At 40.6% G+C, this 17,261-nt stretch overlaps 1 protein-coding gene and 1 long non-coding RNA gene across 3 annotated transcripts in view; one reads left to right on the plus strand and one right to left on the minus strand.

Moving 5' to 3' along the window:
• Positions 1 to 17,261, plus strand: part of LOC122840297 (inactive dipeptidyl peptidase 10-like) — a 44,228-nt gene that overhangs the window by 26,305 nt on the left and 662 nt on the right. Inside the window, exons 6-24 of one of the 2 annotated variants that reach the window (XM_044132570.1) lie at positions 1,979 to 2,031; positions 2,102 to 2,183; positions 3,279 to 3,399; positions 3,966 to 4,120; positions 4,677 to 4,774; positions 6,794 to 6,917; positions 7,774 to 7,812; positions 8,341 to 8,448; positions 8,549 to 8,640; positions 8,794 to 8,841; positions 9,166 to 9,287; positions 9,737 to 9,784; positions 10,298 to 10,396; positions 10,515 to 10,584; positions 11,180 to 11,374; positions 12,181 to 12,235; positions 12,312 to 12,411; positions 12,502 to 12,560; positions 12,670 to 12,742. In XM_044132570.1, the coding sequence (XP_043988505.1) occupies positions 1,979 to 2,031; positions 2,102 to 2,183; positions 3,279 to 3,399; positions 3,966 to 4,120; positions 4,677 to 4,774; positions 6,794 to 6,917; positions 7,774 to 7,812; positions 8,341 to 8,448; positions 8,549 to 8,640; positions 8,794 to 8,841; positions 9,166 to 9,287; positions 9,737 to 9,784; positions 10,298 to 10,396; positions 10,515 to 10,584; positions 11,180 to 11,374; positions 12,181 to 12,235; positions 12,312 to 12,411; positions 12,502 to 12,560; positions 12,670 to 12,742 (1,741 nt within the window). The remainder of the gene's footprint in view (positions 1 to 1,978; positions 2,032 to 2,101; positions 2,184 to 3,278; positions 3,400 to 3,965; positions 4,121 to 4,676; positions 4,775 to 6,793; positions 6,918 to 7,773; positions 7,813 to 8,340; positions 8,449 to 8,548; positions 8,641 to 8,793; positions 8,842 to 9,165; positions 9,288 to 9,736; positions 9,785 to 10,297; positions 10,397 to 10,514; positions 10,585 to 11,179; positions 11,375 to 12,180; positions 12,236 to 12,311; positions 12,412 to 12,501; positions 12,561 to 12,669; positions 12,743 to 17,261) is intronic. The other variant, XM_044132571.1, reaches the window with a different exon arrangement.
• Positions 9,861 to 15,520, minus strand: LOC122840298. Its single transcript, XR_006372210.1, has 3 exons — positions 15,475 to 15,520; positions 12,244 to 12,430; positions 9,861 to 10,306 (listed from the first exon to the last, which is right to left on the minus strand). It is a non-coding gene; the product is annotated as an uncharacterized LOC122840298 (long non-coding RNA).

Consider the following 17,261-nt stretch of genomic DNA (forward strand, 5'->3'; position numbering starts at 1 on the left):
TGATATGAATGTCTACCATACAGTACATTATCACACTTGCACTGTTTTTGTGATGTATTGTGTAACAGAGCACATTTAAGCTACTGTTTTCTGACAATGCAGCCTCTGCTGGTTTTTGACTGTTCACCATTTGAATGATATACGTGTTCATGTTGGTGCATACCTCATGTGGTACATAAAATTTGTAGTGCCCAATTTTTTTAGTTGTTCTTTTGTTGTACAGTGTGCAACAAATAGAAAAGGTTATGTAAAGATTGTTACTGTTATTGGATCCAGATGCATTCAAGTGTCCATATTGAATGAAATACAGTTCATATTCAAATGAAGTTAAGTATATTCTATAGTCTTTTAATAGTTTATGGCTGGTACTTGATGCACATGTTCATGTTGCTACATACATGTGCCATAAAAAATATTGACATGACCTGTAGTGTGTTCTATGGTTTTGTTGTTTTATAGCACATTATATTGTATTGTGACATTGTTCTTTATGACATTGTGAATATATAAATGGATTTTATTTCAACAAATCTGCTGAAAATAAATACCTGTTTTTATTCACAGTACTTGGACTAAAATTTCTTTTATGAAATTTTTTGGTTTATGGTAAAATATTCTTGTATTAAAAAATGTAAACTTTAATTTACAGTAAAACTGACATTATGTTGTGAAACAAGTTTACAGTAGACCAGCTTTACTATAAAATACAATTTTATTTAAAAAAATCTTATGTGTAAAAAATGAACTGTGAAATATCATAACAGTAAAGATACAGTAGAATTACAATAAAAAGTCTAACAGTGTAGAGAGGTTGAGAAATTGTCTGAATAGAAACGTTTTTGCTCTTTAAAAAATGGGAACGTGTTTTTCAGTGTCTCCAAACGAAAAGGCCAGTAATGTGAACCTGAATGATTTATATCTTTAAGTTTATGTATAAGTGGGTTATTGTTTTTCCAAAGTGCTGTTAATTATTTACATGCCTCCTGTTTTTGCTTTAGTTTTCTATATCTGCTCTGCATATGTTCTGTCCTGTTGTAGTTCTCTAACAGTTAAAACAAAACCTGACTGTCAGGAAACATCCATCATCACTGACTGCAGATCTCTGCAGCTGTTTATGATGATTACATTCTCATAATTCACATTAAAGATACTTTAAATGTTTTTGGATCAGAAATAAATCAGCAAATGTCTGCAGACTCAGATAAATTAACTCATTATTCCTTTAAAGATTTCTCCAAAACAATCAGAGATATCCGGAACATTTTTAATCTAAAGGGTTTTCATATTTCACATATCTTGAATTAATATTCTGACTATTCAGTCACTGATATCTGGAATAATTACTCTGTCAAAACATTGCAGATTTCACATATGGACCCTTACAATAAAAAAATGAAAAGGTTTTTGAAACTGCTCCACTGTTAACGTGTCGTCTTTTCTTTTTAAAGCTGTTTAAAATGTTTGTGTCTTGGTAGAAAACAAAAAGGAAATTCTTTTCATATTTCTCAATCAGTTGTAAAGTTCGGGAAGTTCTCGTTCTGTTTTCTCCCAAACTGCTCAGTTGTTTCTGAAACCCTAAATAATCCTGCAGGCATCATTTTGGACAGCTCAATAAGGGGCCTTATGGGTCATTTCTTATTTCACATATTTATAAAAATGTCATTTTAACTCATCATAGTTACATTTGAGATGTGTGACTCTAAATGTTGAATCTGACATTTCAAATATCTTGAAAATGTTTTTTATCCATCAAAATGTAACAGAACATTTCTTCAGTTATTCTCACTTGTCAGAACGTAGAAGCAGAAATCTCATGGATTCTGTTTAACAGCCGATAGTCTGCAGAGGAAAAACTCAGCTAGTTAGCTGCCAAGATGGCTGACGGTCAGAGCGACACACCACTTCACCTGAGATGGAAGCGGGTTGATGACAGGTTGATGACAGGTTGATGACAGCCGACGTTGTGTTTGGGTTCCAGGTCTACAAGCATTCCTTCCTGGCGTCCTTCCTGATCTACGACCTGTCCACCAGGTGAGCCGCTGCCCTCATGTTTGGCACTGCAGCCGCTCTGGATGCTTCATGCGGTACGTTCACTGTCCAGGGAAGTGTGGGAGCTCAACCCGCCGGAGGTGTCAGACTCCGTCCTGCAGTTCGCGTCGTGGGGCGTTCAGGGCCAGCAGCTGGTGAGACATTCAGGACCGTCTGACACTTTTTATGTTTTAATAAAAAATGTTTTTTCTGTCAGATAATATAACCTTTTGCTGCAATATATCCACATTATTCCGAGCCCCCATGATGCTTTGCGTGATTTATGGGCGCGACTTCCGCCGCTAACCGGAACCGCCAGCACCAGTTGTTAGGGTGCGTTGTTATCGATCAGGGGCATCCCTGTTATAGATTATTAAAACATAATGACCAGTCTATGTTTTTCCTTTAAACCAAATCTGAAACTCCTCGTTATCTGATGCAATAATGAGTTTATTCTGATATTAATTCTACTTATAAATAATATAAAAAGTGGAAAATCAAACAGGGACATTAATGAAAATAAAGACTTTATACATGATGAATGGAAATATATTTAATCCCATTAACAAATGGAAGCATCTTGGCTACTTCTGATGAATATTCAGACATTTTTAAATGTTTTTTGATCATTTTTATGTTGTCTTATTTTGTCTGTTTTCAAAAATCTGTATTTTCCATTATTTTCCGGAGTGAGCAGCAGAGCAATCAGAGGAGCAGATAATAAAAACAATTAGCAGAAAGCAGCATAAATCAATCTGTTCCAGCTGCTGTTTATGGCTCATATTTACAGTCTGAGCTTCAGAAAACGATTCAGACGTGAGCAAAGGAAAGATCATTTCTCCAAAGTCAGAGTGATTCTGTAATCCGTCTGCTGGTCTCACACAGAAAATGAAACATTTATAATTAGTTTAAAATCCTTAAAAACTGTTTAAAACGTTTCAGCAGAAGTGTAAACAGCTTTTATCACTTTAATCTGCCTGCCAGAAGATGATAATGATGGTGTCTCATAGCAACAGGTACGAGAGGCTGAAACCTCTCTGATCACCTTTAACCTTTGACCTTTACCAGAAGCTGTCTGCAGCATTAATCCTCCGAGTTTCTGAAACCACAGAAACTTTAAAACACGAAAGAGTCTGATAGTCACTGCAGCCGCTGGAAGCCATGTTGGACGCTGGTCAGTCGGTGTCTTCCTGTCTGATCGGCTGATAGATATATGGCTGATAGATATGTGATCATCTCTGCTTCTCCAGCTCTACGTCTTTGAGAACAACATCTACTACCAGGCCAACAGCCGGAGTTTCTCCTGGAGGCTGACCTCGTCCGGACAGGAAGCCGCCGTTTTCAACGGCATCGCAGACTGGCTGTACGAGGGTAGGACTCACCGGCAGCTGATTGGCTGAGACTACAGCCGACCCAGCTCACCTGATTGGCTGAACCATTAGCAGCAGAAACAGGGAAGCTAGTAGCACCAGAACTGTTTCTATTAATGCATATTAAGGTAAATGTGTTCGTTATTAAAGTTATGAACATTTTTACAGGAGGGATTCCAGTCATTATTGTAACTCCAGAAAAAGCTGAGATTCACTGAAATCAGCTACCTGAGCTTCTACGGAGGGCTGAAGATGACAAAATTAGAAGAAACTATAGAAATATTTTTAAATGAGTTCCTGTCAGAAAATGCAACAAAGATCACTTAAAAATCAATTCAGAAAAAGTTTGAAAGATTGTCTTTATTGCATTAAATCAAAGTTTATACAAAGATGTCTGTCTCAACTTATTTATGTTGGCCTCTAATTTTCAAATTCCTTTTTTTGCATCAATTTCCATAAAATTATTTATCTGTTTTTAATTTAGGTTTTCTAGGTTATGCTATGCTACACTAGGTTATGCTACTCTAGGCCATGCTATGCTATGCTAACCCTACCCTGCATCTCCAGAGGAGGTGCTGGACTCCCCAGTGGCCCACTGGTGGTCCCCTGACGGCTCCAGGCTGGCCTACCTCACCATCAACGACTCACTGGTCCCCAGCATGATGCTGCCCCGCTTCACCGGCTCGCTCTACCCTCGAGGGACGGAGTACCCTTACCCCAAGGTGGGCTCAGACCTGGCTGATGTGTTAGCTTACATCAGGCTGCAGCAACATTTAACGTCGTGGAAACTAGTCCAGGAAGAAGATCTGCAGATCTCCAGAAGTTGGGAAAGTTTTGTAAACGTCTGCAGACGGAGTCTGGAAGTTTGGTTGAGGTCTGAATTTCTGAGGCGTTTCATCAGAGCAGTGTGTTTATTTCAGCCTGTCTGAATGAGGATCAGAGAAAACGGTCAGAGCGGCTCTCAGGTAGTCATCAGTTTAATTGCCCCTTCTGCCTTCTACCAATAAAACTGCTTCATTTACATAGTTAGCATCAGCTTTACCTCCAGAAGAGCAGAAGCTAGCAGGCTGAGCGGCTCTCCACTGGTAAATAAAAACATATATTTACAAAGCAGATTCTAATGTTTTTGATAAACAAGCGTTTCCTCAGAACCCTAGGACAGAAATAAACTCCCATCTTCCCCAGACGGCCGTGGAAACCCTGCTCCTACCTTTACTATCATCTCATTAAGTCCTCTGCTGCTGATGCCAATCCTGCTCCTGTTTGTGTTTCCTGCAGATGGGGCAGATCAATCCCAGCGTCAGCCTCCACGTCGTCTCTTTAGACGGCAGCTCTGCCTCCATCCAGATCAGGCCTCCCGACAGCCTGGAGAACAGGTTTGACCTTTAACCCCTGATCCAGACACACAGGACCACTCTAACTGCTACTGGGCTAGCTGGATTAGCGTTGGCTTTGGAGAGGCTACTGACTGGCTTTCTGAGGCTGATCACCCACTGGATCACATAGCATGGATAGGCTAGCGTTAGCTTTTAATAGCATTAACAGTGGATAGATGAGTGTGTTAGCATGGATAGGCTAACACCTAGCATACCAATACTGGCCATCTTCTGGGTTGTCTACATACTCTACTGTCTACTAGCACAGATTGGCTAGCTTTATCGCTAGCTAGGCTGTTATTAGCCTTGGCTAGGCTAGCGTCAGCATTAGATAGGCTAACAGCTGTTGTTCTTAGGCTACCTGAGACTTTATATTATCCGTAGCGTCGTACATCGTACATGAAACCAAGCATAAACGAGCTTCATCACGGAGCTGAAGTGAAAATTGGGAGATTCTAGCGAATGTTTCACAACCTTTAGCATCTTTTATTAGCTCTAGTCTACAAACGTCCATAGACATGAATACGAAGACGCCTCATGGATCGGGTCGGCCCGTTGCTGCGATACTTCAAAGCGTCCGCCATGTTGAATGTGGCCCATCTGTCAGTAAGCTAATGCGAGTAAATGGACTAAACTTCAGAAAGTGCTTTTACAAAGTATTTTAAGTTATTTCCAGTAATTGGCACATTTTCTCACACAGACTAATATGTCTGATAATCACATAAATGACTAAAGACAGAGTTTCTAAGTTTTCATGAGATTATTTAATCGTTTTGTTTTGATTTCTGAATAAAGAGCAGAAAGTTTTTATCTGATAGAAATGATTCTGATGAACAGACACACGTTTACAGTGTTTTATTGAAGAACATATTTACATGGTTCCATAATTTAATGTACATTTAATAGTTCAAGACAAGAAAAAAAGAATTTTTCTTGTATTTATTTTTTTATATATTTATAAATGAAGTCATTGTCACTTGACTTTATAAATCAGTAATTGTCAAACATTAAACTACATATTTTTCTTACTTTTTTCCGGAAAAAATATATTTACTACAGTGTAATATGTCAACTCTACTACTGACATTAAGAGTGAAATTAATTCTAACAAAGTAAATTATTCTTATTTCATTACATAAGCTGTATTAATCCACTAATAATTCAGATTGAGATATTTTAAAATACACAAAAAGTGAAAGAATAAAAACATTTATTTATTATACTGGGAACACTGGCCACAGGCAGGGCTTCAGTCTGCTGGTCAAACTGGGAGAAGTCCAGTGACTTCTCAGACGTCCTGGTACTCAGGCTAATATATGATCCAAAACTGTAATAGAAATCTATTTTTCCTTCACATTTTCTAAAGCTATATTGTCATCATGTTGGGCTCTGACTCGTAGCATCTTTATAGCTAAATACCGACATCGTGAAGCTGAACTGTGAGACAGAAGAACAGCAGCTCCGATCCTGACTGACCTTTCATCTCTAAATCCTCTGGTCTTTAATAAACTTCCCCTCTAACAGCGGTTTATCATCAGCTCTCTCTCATTAGAAAACTGTATGAAATATTAGCTATGCTAACAATCAGTGGTTACTTTGGGCCAATTTAGCTACATAGGAAATATTTCTCGATTGTTTAGAAGCGAGTTTCTGGCTGCAAAGTGAAGTAATTCTGCTCTTTCATCCTTACCTGTGAAAGGTAATGCCAAGGAATCCAGTTTGTTTTGTAAAACGGTTGAAACAAAACAGGACTAAGAGCTCTGATCGCTCTGCTGCCACACACAAGATGGCGGCGACGTAACGCAGGACTCGGCACTCAATGAGGCATCTACATATTCATGTCTGTGACAAACTTCAAACATGAACTAGATTATTCTGGATATTAAAAACATAGTTTGTGATTTACATCATGATCAGTGAAGGTCCAGATTACTAACATGTAGTTTGATGTGTCCAGAGCCGAGTGTCTCTGTCTACAAACCTGGGATCCAGTCTGCTTCTGTGTGCAACTCTGTGCAGTGATTTCTACATCACCATGGTGAAATGGGTGACCCGGCAGAACCTGAGCGTCCGTTGGGTCAATCGAGCTCAAAACATGTCGATTCTTTCTCTGTGTGACGCGTCGTCAGGCGCCTGCGTGACGGTAGGAAGCCTAACGCTCATCAGTCACCCAGGAAGGACAAACATGGAGATCTAGAGAAACTCATCCATACCTTTATTTATCGTATTGATTATTGTAACAGCGTCTTCACAGGTCTGTCCAACAAATCAATCAAACATCTGCAGCTGATCCAGAATGCTGCTGCTGGAGTTCTGACTAAAACCAGGAAGATAGAGCACATAACACCAGTTTTAAAGTCTCTCCACTGGCTCCCTGTAGCTCAAAGAATAGACTTTAAAATACTGTTGTTAGTTTATAAATCACTGAATGGTTTAGCACCACAATACATTAAAGATCTGCTGCTGTTGTATCAACCTTCCAGAACTCTCAGGTTCTGGTTCTGGTTCTGCTCTGCATCCCCAGAACCAGAACCAAACGAGGAGAAGCAGCATTCAGCATCTATGCACCAAAAATCTGGAACAAACTTCCAGAAAACTGTAAAACAGCTGAAACACTGACTTCCTTTAAATCTCAACTAAAAACTCACTTGTTTAGAGTTTTATTTAAAACGTAATCAGTTGCAAATTTATTGACGGAATCTGACTTGATGTTGTGTTTTGATTATTGATTCTATGTTGTATTATTCTATATTATATTATATATATTATATTATAATATTATGTATTATATTGTATATTTCTATGTTGTGTTTCTGTGTTTGATTTAATGTAAAGCACTTTGAAATGCCTTGATGCTGAAATGTGCTACACTAATAATATTTGATTGATTGATTGATTGATTGATTGATTGATTGATTGATTGATTGATTGATTGATTGATTGATTGATTGATTGATTGATTGGAGCTCCAGTGACCCAACTTCTTCTCCTTTACCCAGAAACACGTGATGACATCAGAGGCGTGGCTGGACCGGCAGGTCAGGGTTCTGAATGGTTCTTCTCATCTTAGCTGGGTTTTAATGCTGCATGTTGGTGAATCAGAAGCTGCATGTGGATCCTTCCTTCAGAAAGGATCCCGTCTGAACATTTTCTGGATCACCAAACTGGTTTCAGAACTGAACCAGGACCAGAACTTTCTGAACACCAGTAAAACCAGGCTTCAATGGTGGACAGCGCTAACAAAAAGCTAGCTATGCTAGCTTTAGAGCGCTAACTATAAGTACTTAATTGGGGGGAAAGGAGAGGAGAGGAAGTGGAAATGCTGCAAAAACAGATTTCAAAATAAGAGCATGAACACAAACATCTATCTACACAGAATCCCAAAACCTCAACAAAAATGGCCGACTTTATTCAATGGAAATAAACCAAATAAAACAGAGATTTACAGTTTACCTGGAACCAAAACAGAACCAGAACCAGAACTAGGACCAGAACCAGAACTAGAACTATGACCAGAACCAGAACCAGAACCAGGCTGACGGCTGACCGTCTCTCTGACCTCCCAGCACCAGGAGCCGCTGTTCTCCAGAGATTGCTCTACGTTCTTCATCAGCGCCGCCCAGCGTGACGGCGGCCATGGCGTCTTCAGTCACATCGTTATGATGTCCAGCCAGGTAGATGCAGAGCCCCCTGCTGGCCTGGAGGCGCTCTGCAGGGATAGCATGTGGTAGCTAGCTGTGCTATGTGTGCTAACACTGCTCTCTCTGCTCTCAGTCTGATGGGGAAGAGGTCAAAGTTCAGCAGCTGACCTCTGGAAGCTGGGACGTCTCTGAGGTCCTGTCCTACGATGAGAACTCCAGATCATTGTGAGGTTCTGGTTTCAGAGCCGTGTCCAAATTTAAATGACTTAAGATGAATTGTTCTGATTTATTTGCAGCTGCAGCTTTTCTCTTATTAGTAATATCAGAAATAAATATCTTATTTAATTATTCAACCACATGAATTCTCCTGTTTTTCAGATATTTCCTGAGTTCAGAAGAAGGATATACTCAGCAGCACCTGTACAGGTTGGTACAGGATCTGGGCCAGGGTTTAACCTTAATGTTGACTTTTGCTTTTAGCATCAATGCACCAAAAATCTGGAACAAACTTCCAGAAAACTGTAAAACAGCTGAAACACTGACTGTCTTTAAATCTCAACTAAAAACCCACTTCTTTAGAGTTTTATTTGAAACGTAATCAATTATAAATTTATTGACAGAATCTGACTTGATGTTGTGTTTTTGTGTTTGATTTGATGTAAAGCACTTTGAAATGCCTTTATGCTGAAATGTGCTATACTAATAAAGTTTGATTGATTGATTGATTGGTTGATTGCTTGGCTCCCTCAGGCTCTCTGTGTTGAATGGTTTCCATAAAGAATGTCTGAGCTGCTCTCTGTTCAGACCCGAATGCAGCTTCTACCAGGCCGCCGTTGCTCCGGACCACCGACATGTTCTGCTCAGCTGCACAGGTAAAACCTGGCAACCTGAAAACCTGGCAACCTGCTTCTGCTTCACTGTAAGCCATCAGGGCTGTTCATGTATAAAGGTTTTCTGGTTTTCCAAGGTTATTTCTCTTAAAATGGTTTATTCTTTATTTACGCTAAACGTTTTGAACAAGCAGAAATGCTAAATAAAAAGCTAGCTCTGCTGTTAGCGCATTAGCATTGTCCATAGAAAATCTGTTTAGACAGTAATGAGGGGAAACACAAGGCGGCTTCATAAAAAGCTCTAAATTTTGAGAGTTTAATTATTCCTAAAATTTTAAACTTGTGTTTTAATGTGAAAAGTTTTAATAATCCTGGACTGCAGGTCAACAATTCAGAACTGGAAAGTTGTGAACTAATGTGATCATAACTCAGTGATGTGAAGGATGACTGATATGAAAGATAATCAACTTTCCTGTGGGTGTCACCTTCAGGTCCGGGGATTCCTCAGACGTCCGTCCACCGGCTGGATGACCTGAGCAGTGAGTCCCCTCAGGTCACTGACCTGCACCAGGTGTTTCTCTGGTCCCGGTCAGACCCGCCTCACAGGAGAAGAATTTAGATCTGCAGCGTTCAGCTTCCTGTGAGAGCGGACAGATCGGAGCTGCAATCAGTCTGATATCACTTCCTGCCACCTCTCATCACTTCCTGCCGCTGCTCTCATCACTTCCTGCCACCTCTCATCACTTCCTGCCGCTGCTCTCATCACTTCCTGCCACCTCTCATCACTTCCTGCCACCTCTCATCACTTCCTGCCACCTCTCATCACTTCCTGCTGCTGCTCTCATCACTTCCTGCCGCTGCTCTCATCACTTCCTGCCACCTCTCATCACTTCCTGCTGCTGCTCTCATCACTTCCTGCCACCTCTCATCACTTCCTGCCGCTGCTCTCAATTCATTGCCAAACTTCCTGTGTGGAAGCATCAGAGCTGCCGCTCGCCGCGCTGCTGGAGGTTTTTTCCGCTGATCGATCTCGACTCTCTGAACCTCGACAGGATTTACGACTGTGGAAAGAAATGCAGAGCTGAGACGGGTTCTGACAAACAGAACGGTACCGAGGACGGACCGGCGAACCATACAGATAAATAACTCTGGTGAGAACCCGGACCAAGTCACTGCAAGGTCCAGCACCCAGCAGGACCATCCAAACCATCTTCAGGTGTAATTTGTTTAGCTGTAATGTCAAAGGTCGTCTCTCTGCTCCTTGTGCAGGATTGGTTCTGGAGCTGCTGGTTCCGTCGGACCTGGACGAATCGACGGAGCATCCGCTGTTACTCCTGCTGTACGTCCGTCACTTCATTCACACATTTACATATAAAAACTAGTGAAGCTCTTTTTAAAAGTTTAAAACATAACTATGAATTTGCCTCCTGCAGTGGTGGGCTCACCTCTGCTAATGCGCTAATAGCAGAGCTAATTTTTAGCTTAGTGCTAATTTGCAACGCTTAGCGCACTTAGCTTTCTCTAAAGCAATGTTTCTGGATCATTTCTGAATCTCTAATCTTGTTTGCTTTGTAAACTTTCAGTTGAAATAAAGTTAAACGTCTCTGTTGACCTTTTGGTCAGGAATTTTTCAGGTAGTTATTCATTTCTATTCATGCTTTTATTTTGAAGTGGGTAAAGCAGCAGTTCTGTTTACATGAATGAATGAATGAAGGCGGTAGACGGAGGAACACGACACCAACATCAACAACCAGCCTGGTGAACAGATTCATGGAAACATTTCTTATATGTGCAGTTAGCAGAACTAATGATAATAGCTAGCGCTTTAAGGTTAGCGCAGCTAGCTGTCCCTTTAGCGGTTTCCACCACTGACCCCAGAGTTTGTTCAGGGTTTTTAGCTGTTGAATTTTTCTGTTGAATGTGTTTGTCTGTAGAGACAGCGCCCCTGGTGGCCGGGTGGTGAGCGAGCGTTTTTCTCTGGGCTGGGAGTCGGTTCTGGTCAGCTCTGATCGGGTCGTGGTGGCCCGTGTGGACGGGCGGGGCAGCGCCGGCCGGGGTCAGGACGTCCTGCAGGCCATCTACCAGAACCTGGGGGTGGTGGACATTCAGGACCAGATCGCGGCGCTGCAGTAGGTTCTGCCGCCTGAACGGGCCGGAGCTCTGCTACACACAAATAGCATGCTAATGCTAATTATTTATCATCCATAGAGGACAAGTCAAAGTTTGATGAAAGCATCTGGAGTTTTTCAGCCTGATGATAAAATGACTGGTTTGTTTTCTGGTTTTTATTGTAAAAATTGATGGAAGATCTTTAAGCCCTTCCTGCCTGAATTTATGATTATTTAGAAAATAAAATGTTTATTTGAACAAACAAGGCTTGGTCCTTTTAATACAGCTCAAATAAAACATAAATGTTGGTATTTAGGATTCAAATGATCAAATTTGGTTCTAAGTCTGAACACCAGATGGCAGCCAAGAGCTTGAGAATGATCCTTGGTCTGTGTAGAATATGCATCAACAGTCATTTGTGGTTCTCCATAAACCAGCCCAGACAAGAGGTTGATGAAACATAAATTAAAAAATAACATTCAGGAAGTAAAACCATGCTGGATGTTTCAGAGACACAATGCAACATTTCTGTCACACTTGGATAAAAATGTGTGAAAAGATTTTAAATCAATTCATTTTGTGCTCATTTTCAGATCATCAGTCTGAAAATGAGTCTGAGCAGGAGAGAAACTTCATGGCTCCATTAAAGATCCATTAAATAAATGTGACTAGGAACTCTTAACATCCTGTTTCCCTGGGGAATAAAGACAGTGTAACTCAGAGGAACGTTGCTTCCAGCCACTCATCAAAACTGGAAAGACAAGAGAACAAAGCAGTCGGTGTGAATCGGGTTGTTTGTCTAACCGATCTCATTCTAACCCGTCAGGCGTCTGACGAAGCTTCCCTACATCGACCGCAGCCGAGTGGGAGTTTACGGAAAGGTACCAACCTGCTGCTCCAGAACTACTGACTGTTTTAGGGTTTATCCATCTCAGTGAGATATTTTTGTGTCTCCAGGCGTATGGAGGCTTCCTGTCGTCCGTCCTTCTCCTGACCTTCAGCTCAGTGATTAAATGCGGCGTCGCTGTGGCTCCAGTTACCAACTGGAAACTCTGCGGTGAGGAAACCATCAGTCCCTGTAACAGAACCAAAATAATCAAAAATAAATAATGAACTGAGCTCATCTGGTTCTGTTGGACCGTCCCAGGATCTGCTGGTTCTGAGCGATTCTTTGGTTTTCCTGTGAAGGCGGATTTGAGCTACCAGGTAGGAACAGCAGACGGCGTCTTCTGTTTGTCCTCCAGCTGCAGGCTAGAGGGACACGGTGCTTCCTGCAGGCTAACATGCTAACATGCTAACTGTTTCTCTCTGCCAGCTCTCCAGTCTGGTCAGGGACTCCTCAGGGCCCGGTCCCCGGGACTTCCTGATTGTTCACGGCACGGCCGACGGTGAGCAGAGCACAGTCCTGTTCACCTCTCTGAACAGTTCAGTTCAGGAACTGACTCATGAACATGAACAGTTCTTTTCAGTATTCTAATTCCATCAGAACTTTTGCTCTCTGGGTTTTGGAGCAGCTGGATGGTTTTAACTGGGTTTACTGGTTTAGTCCCAGTTTGGCGCTGCAGGATCAGATCCATGAATCGTTTCCAGGATCTCCTGTTGCTAGGAGACGACAGCAGGAAACCATAGAAACCTGTTTATTATGGGGTGGAAATAACGTTTCATCAGATGTTTTCTCTTATTATGGATTTCATGCAGAGGCAGAAATTAAAAATCTTTTTATTTTTTCTCAATTATTCAGTGATTAATGTTTTTATCTACCTGATTAAAATATTTTAATTACTACTTATTAATAAGCAGTATGGAATATTTTTATGGAATATTATTATTTTCTTTTGAGATTATTTATTAGTTATTTATATTTCCTTTATTTGGATATGTATTTATTGTGTTTTATGTTCTGATTGTACATGTTGCACAGCAGACAGTGATGGGTCACCGTATCATTTTCATCTAGAATAAACTCTAAAACACACAGCCAGCAGGCTGTAGCTGCTCTCTTACGGCACCGGACCCGGAGGAATCTGAGCCAGAACCAGAACCACCTGGTACTGGCTCAGATGAAACCTGTGCAACCGAGATCTGAGGATCTCAGAGGAAGCAAGTTATAAGAAAAGATTTATTAGTCATTGTCATCATCAGATTACAACATGCAGGTTATATAAACATTCACAACATAAAAAGATAAAGAAACAAACAACACAAAACGAGAAATAAACAGACATCAGAAGATGGTTGCAGAGGCTGGAGGTGAACAGAGTAAAACAGAGTTTACATTTTTAACATTGATGTCAAGAGCAGAAGTTCTTATGTCTTTGAATTTAGTGCCATGATTGTCATCAGGTAGAAACTGTTTTACTCTGGCAGGAGCTCCTTTATTCTGACACACATTTTCAATTAAAGAAAAACAAATAAATAAAATTCAAATTCAATTATCATCCAGAGTTTCCACAAAGAAATAAAATAAGAAAATTTAATCCTAAATTAACAAAACATTCAATCTACAAGAGGAAACAGCAACGTTTGGCGTTACAAACTGTGTTACAACGGAGATCAAGACTGCCACAAAATATTACACTTTTATGAGAAGTTAAAAATGCTACAACGCTTTTTTACCCAAACCCAAATACAAACACAGATCCAGCTATTTCAATAAATCCAACATCCCCAGGCTCCAACAATGAAAGGCAACAGATCAATGCTAATATAAAACTGTCCAGATTACAGGTATATGTAGTCGGGGCATCTTGTCCAGGAAGTGTGGTGCTGCGCACTCTTCCTCTTGCCCATATATGGAAGACGCTGCGACAGAGCGCAGCTGGTTTGACGAGAAATGAGCAGCAGGAAGATCATTGAGGAGATCCAGAGATCATGTAAATGTTTCACTTTACAGACGGTTGGCCAGCTGCTGGTTCAGGTTAGAATTTATTTTTGGATAGTTATTATTGATCAAACGCATGTTCTTCTTTCTGTTTGTTTAGTTTAGGGAAGGAGAGTTTCTATTGGTTGGCCCCTGGCTTGTTTTAAAGAAGGACCTCTGTATCTCTGGGTCCCAAGCTGTTTTATTTACATCTTCTTTTCTTTGCTGCATCACCAGGGATTTTTGTGTGAGTGTGTTTTTGTTGGGGACACTTTAGCCCATTTAGTTATATTTGAGTTTTCTTTATTATTATTCCTCCCCCACTCAGTCTAACTTTATTTAATTGGGTTTTAACTTTGCTTTTCAGCTATAAGGTTTCCAGGGCCAGCATAGACTCCTACTTTTAGTCTGGTCATTTTTATACAATAAAATAAACTATTTTTACCCATAGGCATTTGTGAACTCAATAATCTGTATCTAATTGACAACAGTGCCTCTGGTCATTTTGACAAACTTATCTGTGTGATCTGGTAAAAAGAGGATTGTACAGGTTATACAAAACACTACAAACCTAAACTGGTGGATCTCAGAGGAAGCGAGTTGATACAATGTTACTCTGGCAAGAGCTCGTTTACTCTGAGCCGCGCATGCGCAGAGCCAAGAAACTCCTTCTCCCTTAGACCCACAGAGAGCGCCCCCTCTGGCAAGAAGATACACGCACACAACAAACACGTCTCTATACATAAGAAAAAAACGAAGACAAAAGACAAGACTAATTCTGATTCAAAAATAGGGGGTGTATTAATAGGATTAGTGAAGTGGGTTGAGAAACAATAAAAAAAATAAATAAAATTAATACATCCCCTATTCTTGAATCAGAATTGGTCTTGTCTTTTTTTTGACTGTTTCTCAACCCACTAGCCTGCTCTAAGCCGCTTCCTCAGAAAAGACCCATTTTTTCTTACCAATACGACAATATCAGAACAGCCCGACAGTTTACAGTTCTCATTATCACCACTGACATTACTGTCTGTATGTTCCTATGTATCTAATTAGCTGAACTCGAACAGAAAATATGATCCTATTTTAACACATAAATAGCTGCGAGAACACAGACCAACCGAGCCGCACAAGAGCGCGAATCATTAGCTTAGCCTCCTGCTAACTCCGGTTCGGTCCCACACAAACCCCTTCTTTATCCCACAAGGCACTTCTCACTTATCGTTAACATCCATATATTATTTTTTTTACTCAACTTACTTGTAAGACAGATACACGGCGGATTATAGCAGCTGCTCGTTTTGTCTGCTCTAAACCGGCGGTTTTCAAAGTGTGAGGCGCGCCTCCCCAGGGGGGCGCCAGAGCACTTTAGGGGAGGCGCGGTGCGAGGGAAAAAGTAAACCGGAAAAGCTATCTGCTTGCTGTCTACTGATGTGAGAGAAACGTCTTACGCATTACCACATCAACTCTGTGTATTTAGGAAAAAGTTGGTAGAGGGTGTGCGTGGAGCGGGATCAGTGGAAATGTTTCCGAGGATGTTTTGACCAGTGATGTCAGTAACGCATTGACGCGGACCACTTTTTCTGTAACGAGTAATCTAACGCTTCAAATCCAGTAGTCAGACTACAGTTACTTATCAAAATCATTTTTTGCGTTACTATCTTCTTTTGTTATTTAATCGTATTTCCTCTCTGCCTTGTCGAAAGTGACCGACATCTCTATTCAACAGAAATGAAAACAATGGAGGTAGATGCGCATTTAGTTGTAGGAAAAAAAGGAACTATTTTCAGTTACTGTCGCCAAGTCCGATTATTATAAGCGGCTTTGGGCTTCATTTTTTTAAAGTCGCTTGCAAATTTAATGAGTGGCGGGTTGCGCCTTTTTGGGCTCGTTTTTGAACGTGAAGTTGCTCATTTGGGCTTGGAAATAAGCAGAGACTCATAATAAATCCCATAATTTGTCCGTCATTAAGGGAGTCTAAGGTAAGTGTCGCAGCCATCTGAGCTGTGGAGCTGCAGGAGAAGCTCTGTGCGCTGCGACATCAAACTCAGGGGCGTAACGCAGAATCTGGAGGCTGGGGGGAGGGGGGCTTTAAAATCCTTCTTAGAGTTTTCCAGACAACAGTGGACCACACAAATTACTCATGTTTTTTATTTTTTGTACAATCTCCTCTTCAGTTCAACCTTATCAGTGGAGACACATTGTTGATGTTACCATTATAAAATAACTTACAATTAAGTTTTGGCAAAGCTCAATGTGATTTTCACAGGAGGCAGAGCGTTGTTGTTAGCAGCTGGTGAAAGTAACTAAAAAGTTACTTTTAATCTAACTAAGTTACTTTTTCAAGGAGTAATTAGTAGTCCGATTAAAGTTACTTTTTCAAAGTAACTATGCCATCACTGGTTTTGGCCAGAGCGGGGCTGAAGGTGGAGTTTTTACAAATTCACCCCCCTCCACGGGGGGGTGGGGGGGCGCAGCAGGCATTGTGCTCCTTGAAGGGGGGCTCACCCTTTCATACTTTGAAAACCCCTGCTCTAAACTGCTCCAACTTCTTCTTCCGGCCAGAGAGTCATCCTCTGGTGCACGTGGCCCTCGGCGCCCTCTGCTGGCGAAACCCAGGATACGTTTTAAATATAATAGATTTTAATGATAGCTTCTCACTGTGAGTACCTTGGATCTAAAAATAAAATGTAGGGCTACTATTTTAATTCATTTAACTTTCATAGTGCCACATATTTGCATATTTATTTAGCTTTATTTCTTATTTCTTTATTATTTATTTTATCCCCCGCCTCTCTCCCAGAACGTAGCTGGAGAGGCACCAGCATCCCTCCCGACTAGGGACAAGGGTGCACAGAAAATGGATGGATGGATTTGTTTTATCTAATTATTTTCATGCTTTTTACTTAATCGCTCTCTTTAGCTATAGTTTACACTTTCTAGCTGGATTTCAGTCTTTATAATACTTAATTTATTATAAGAGCTGAATACTATTTGTTGTTGTTGTTATTATTATTATTATTATTATTATTATTATTATTATTATT

The sequence above is a fragment of the Gambusia affinis genome, linkage group LG11 (genome assembly GCF_019740435.1).
Source record: "Gambusia affinis linkage group LG11, SWU_Gaff_1.0, whole genome shotgun sequence".
In the NCBI taxonomy this organism is placed as follows: domain Eukaryota; kingdom Metazoa; phylum Chordata; class Actinopteri; order Cyprinodontiformes; family Poeciliidae; genus Gambusia; species Gambusia affinis.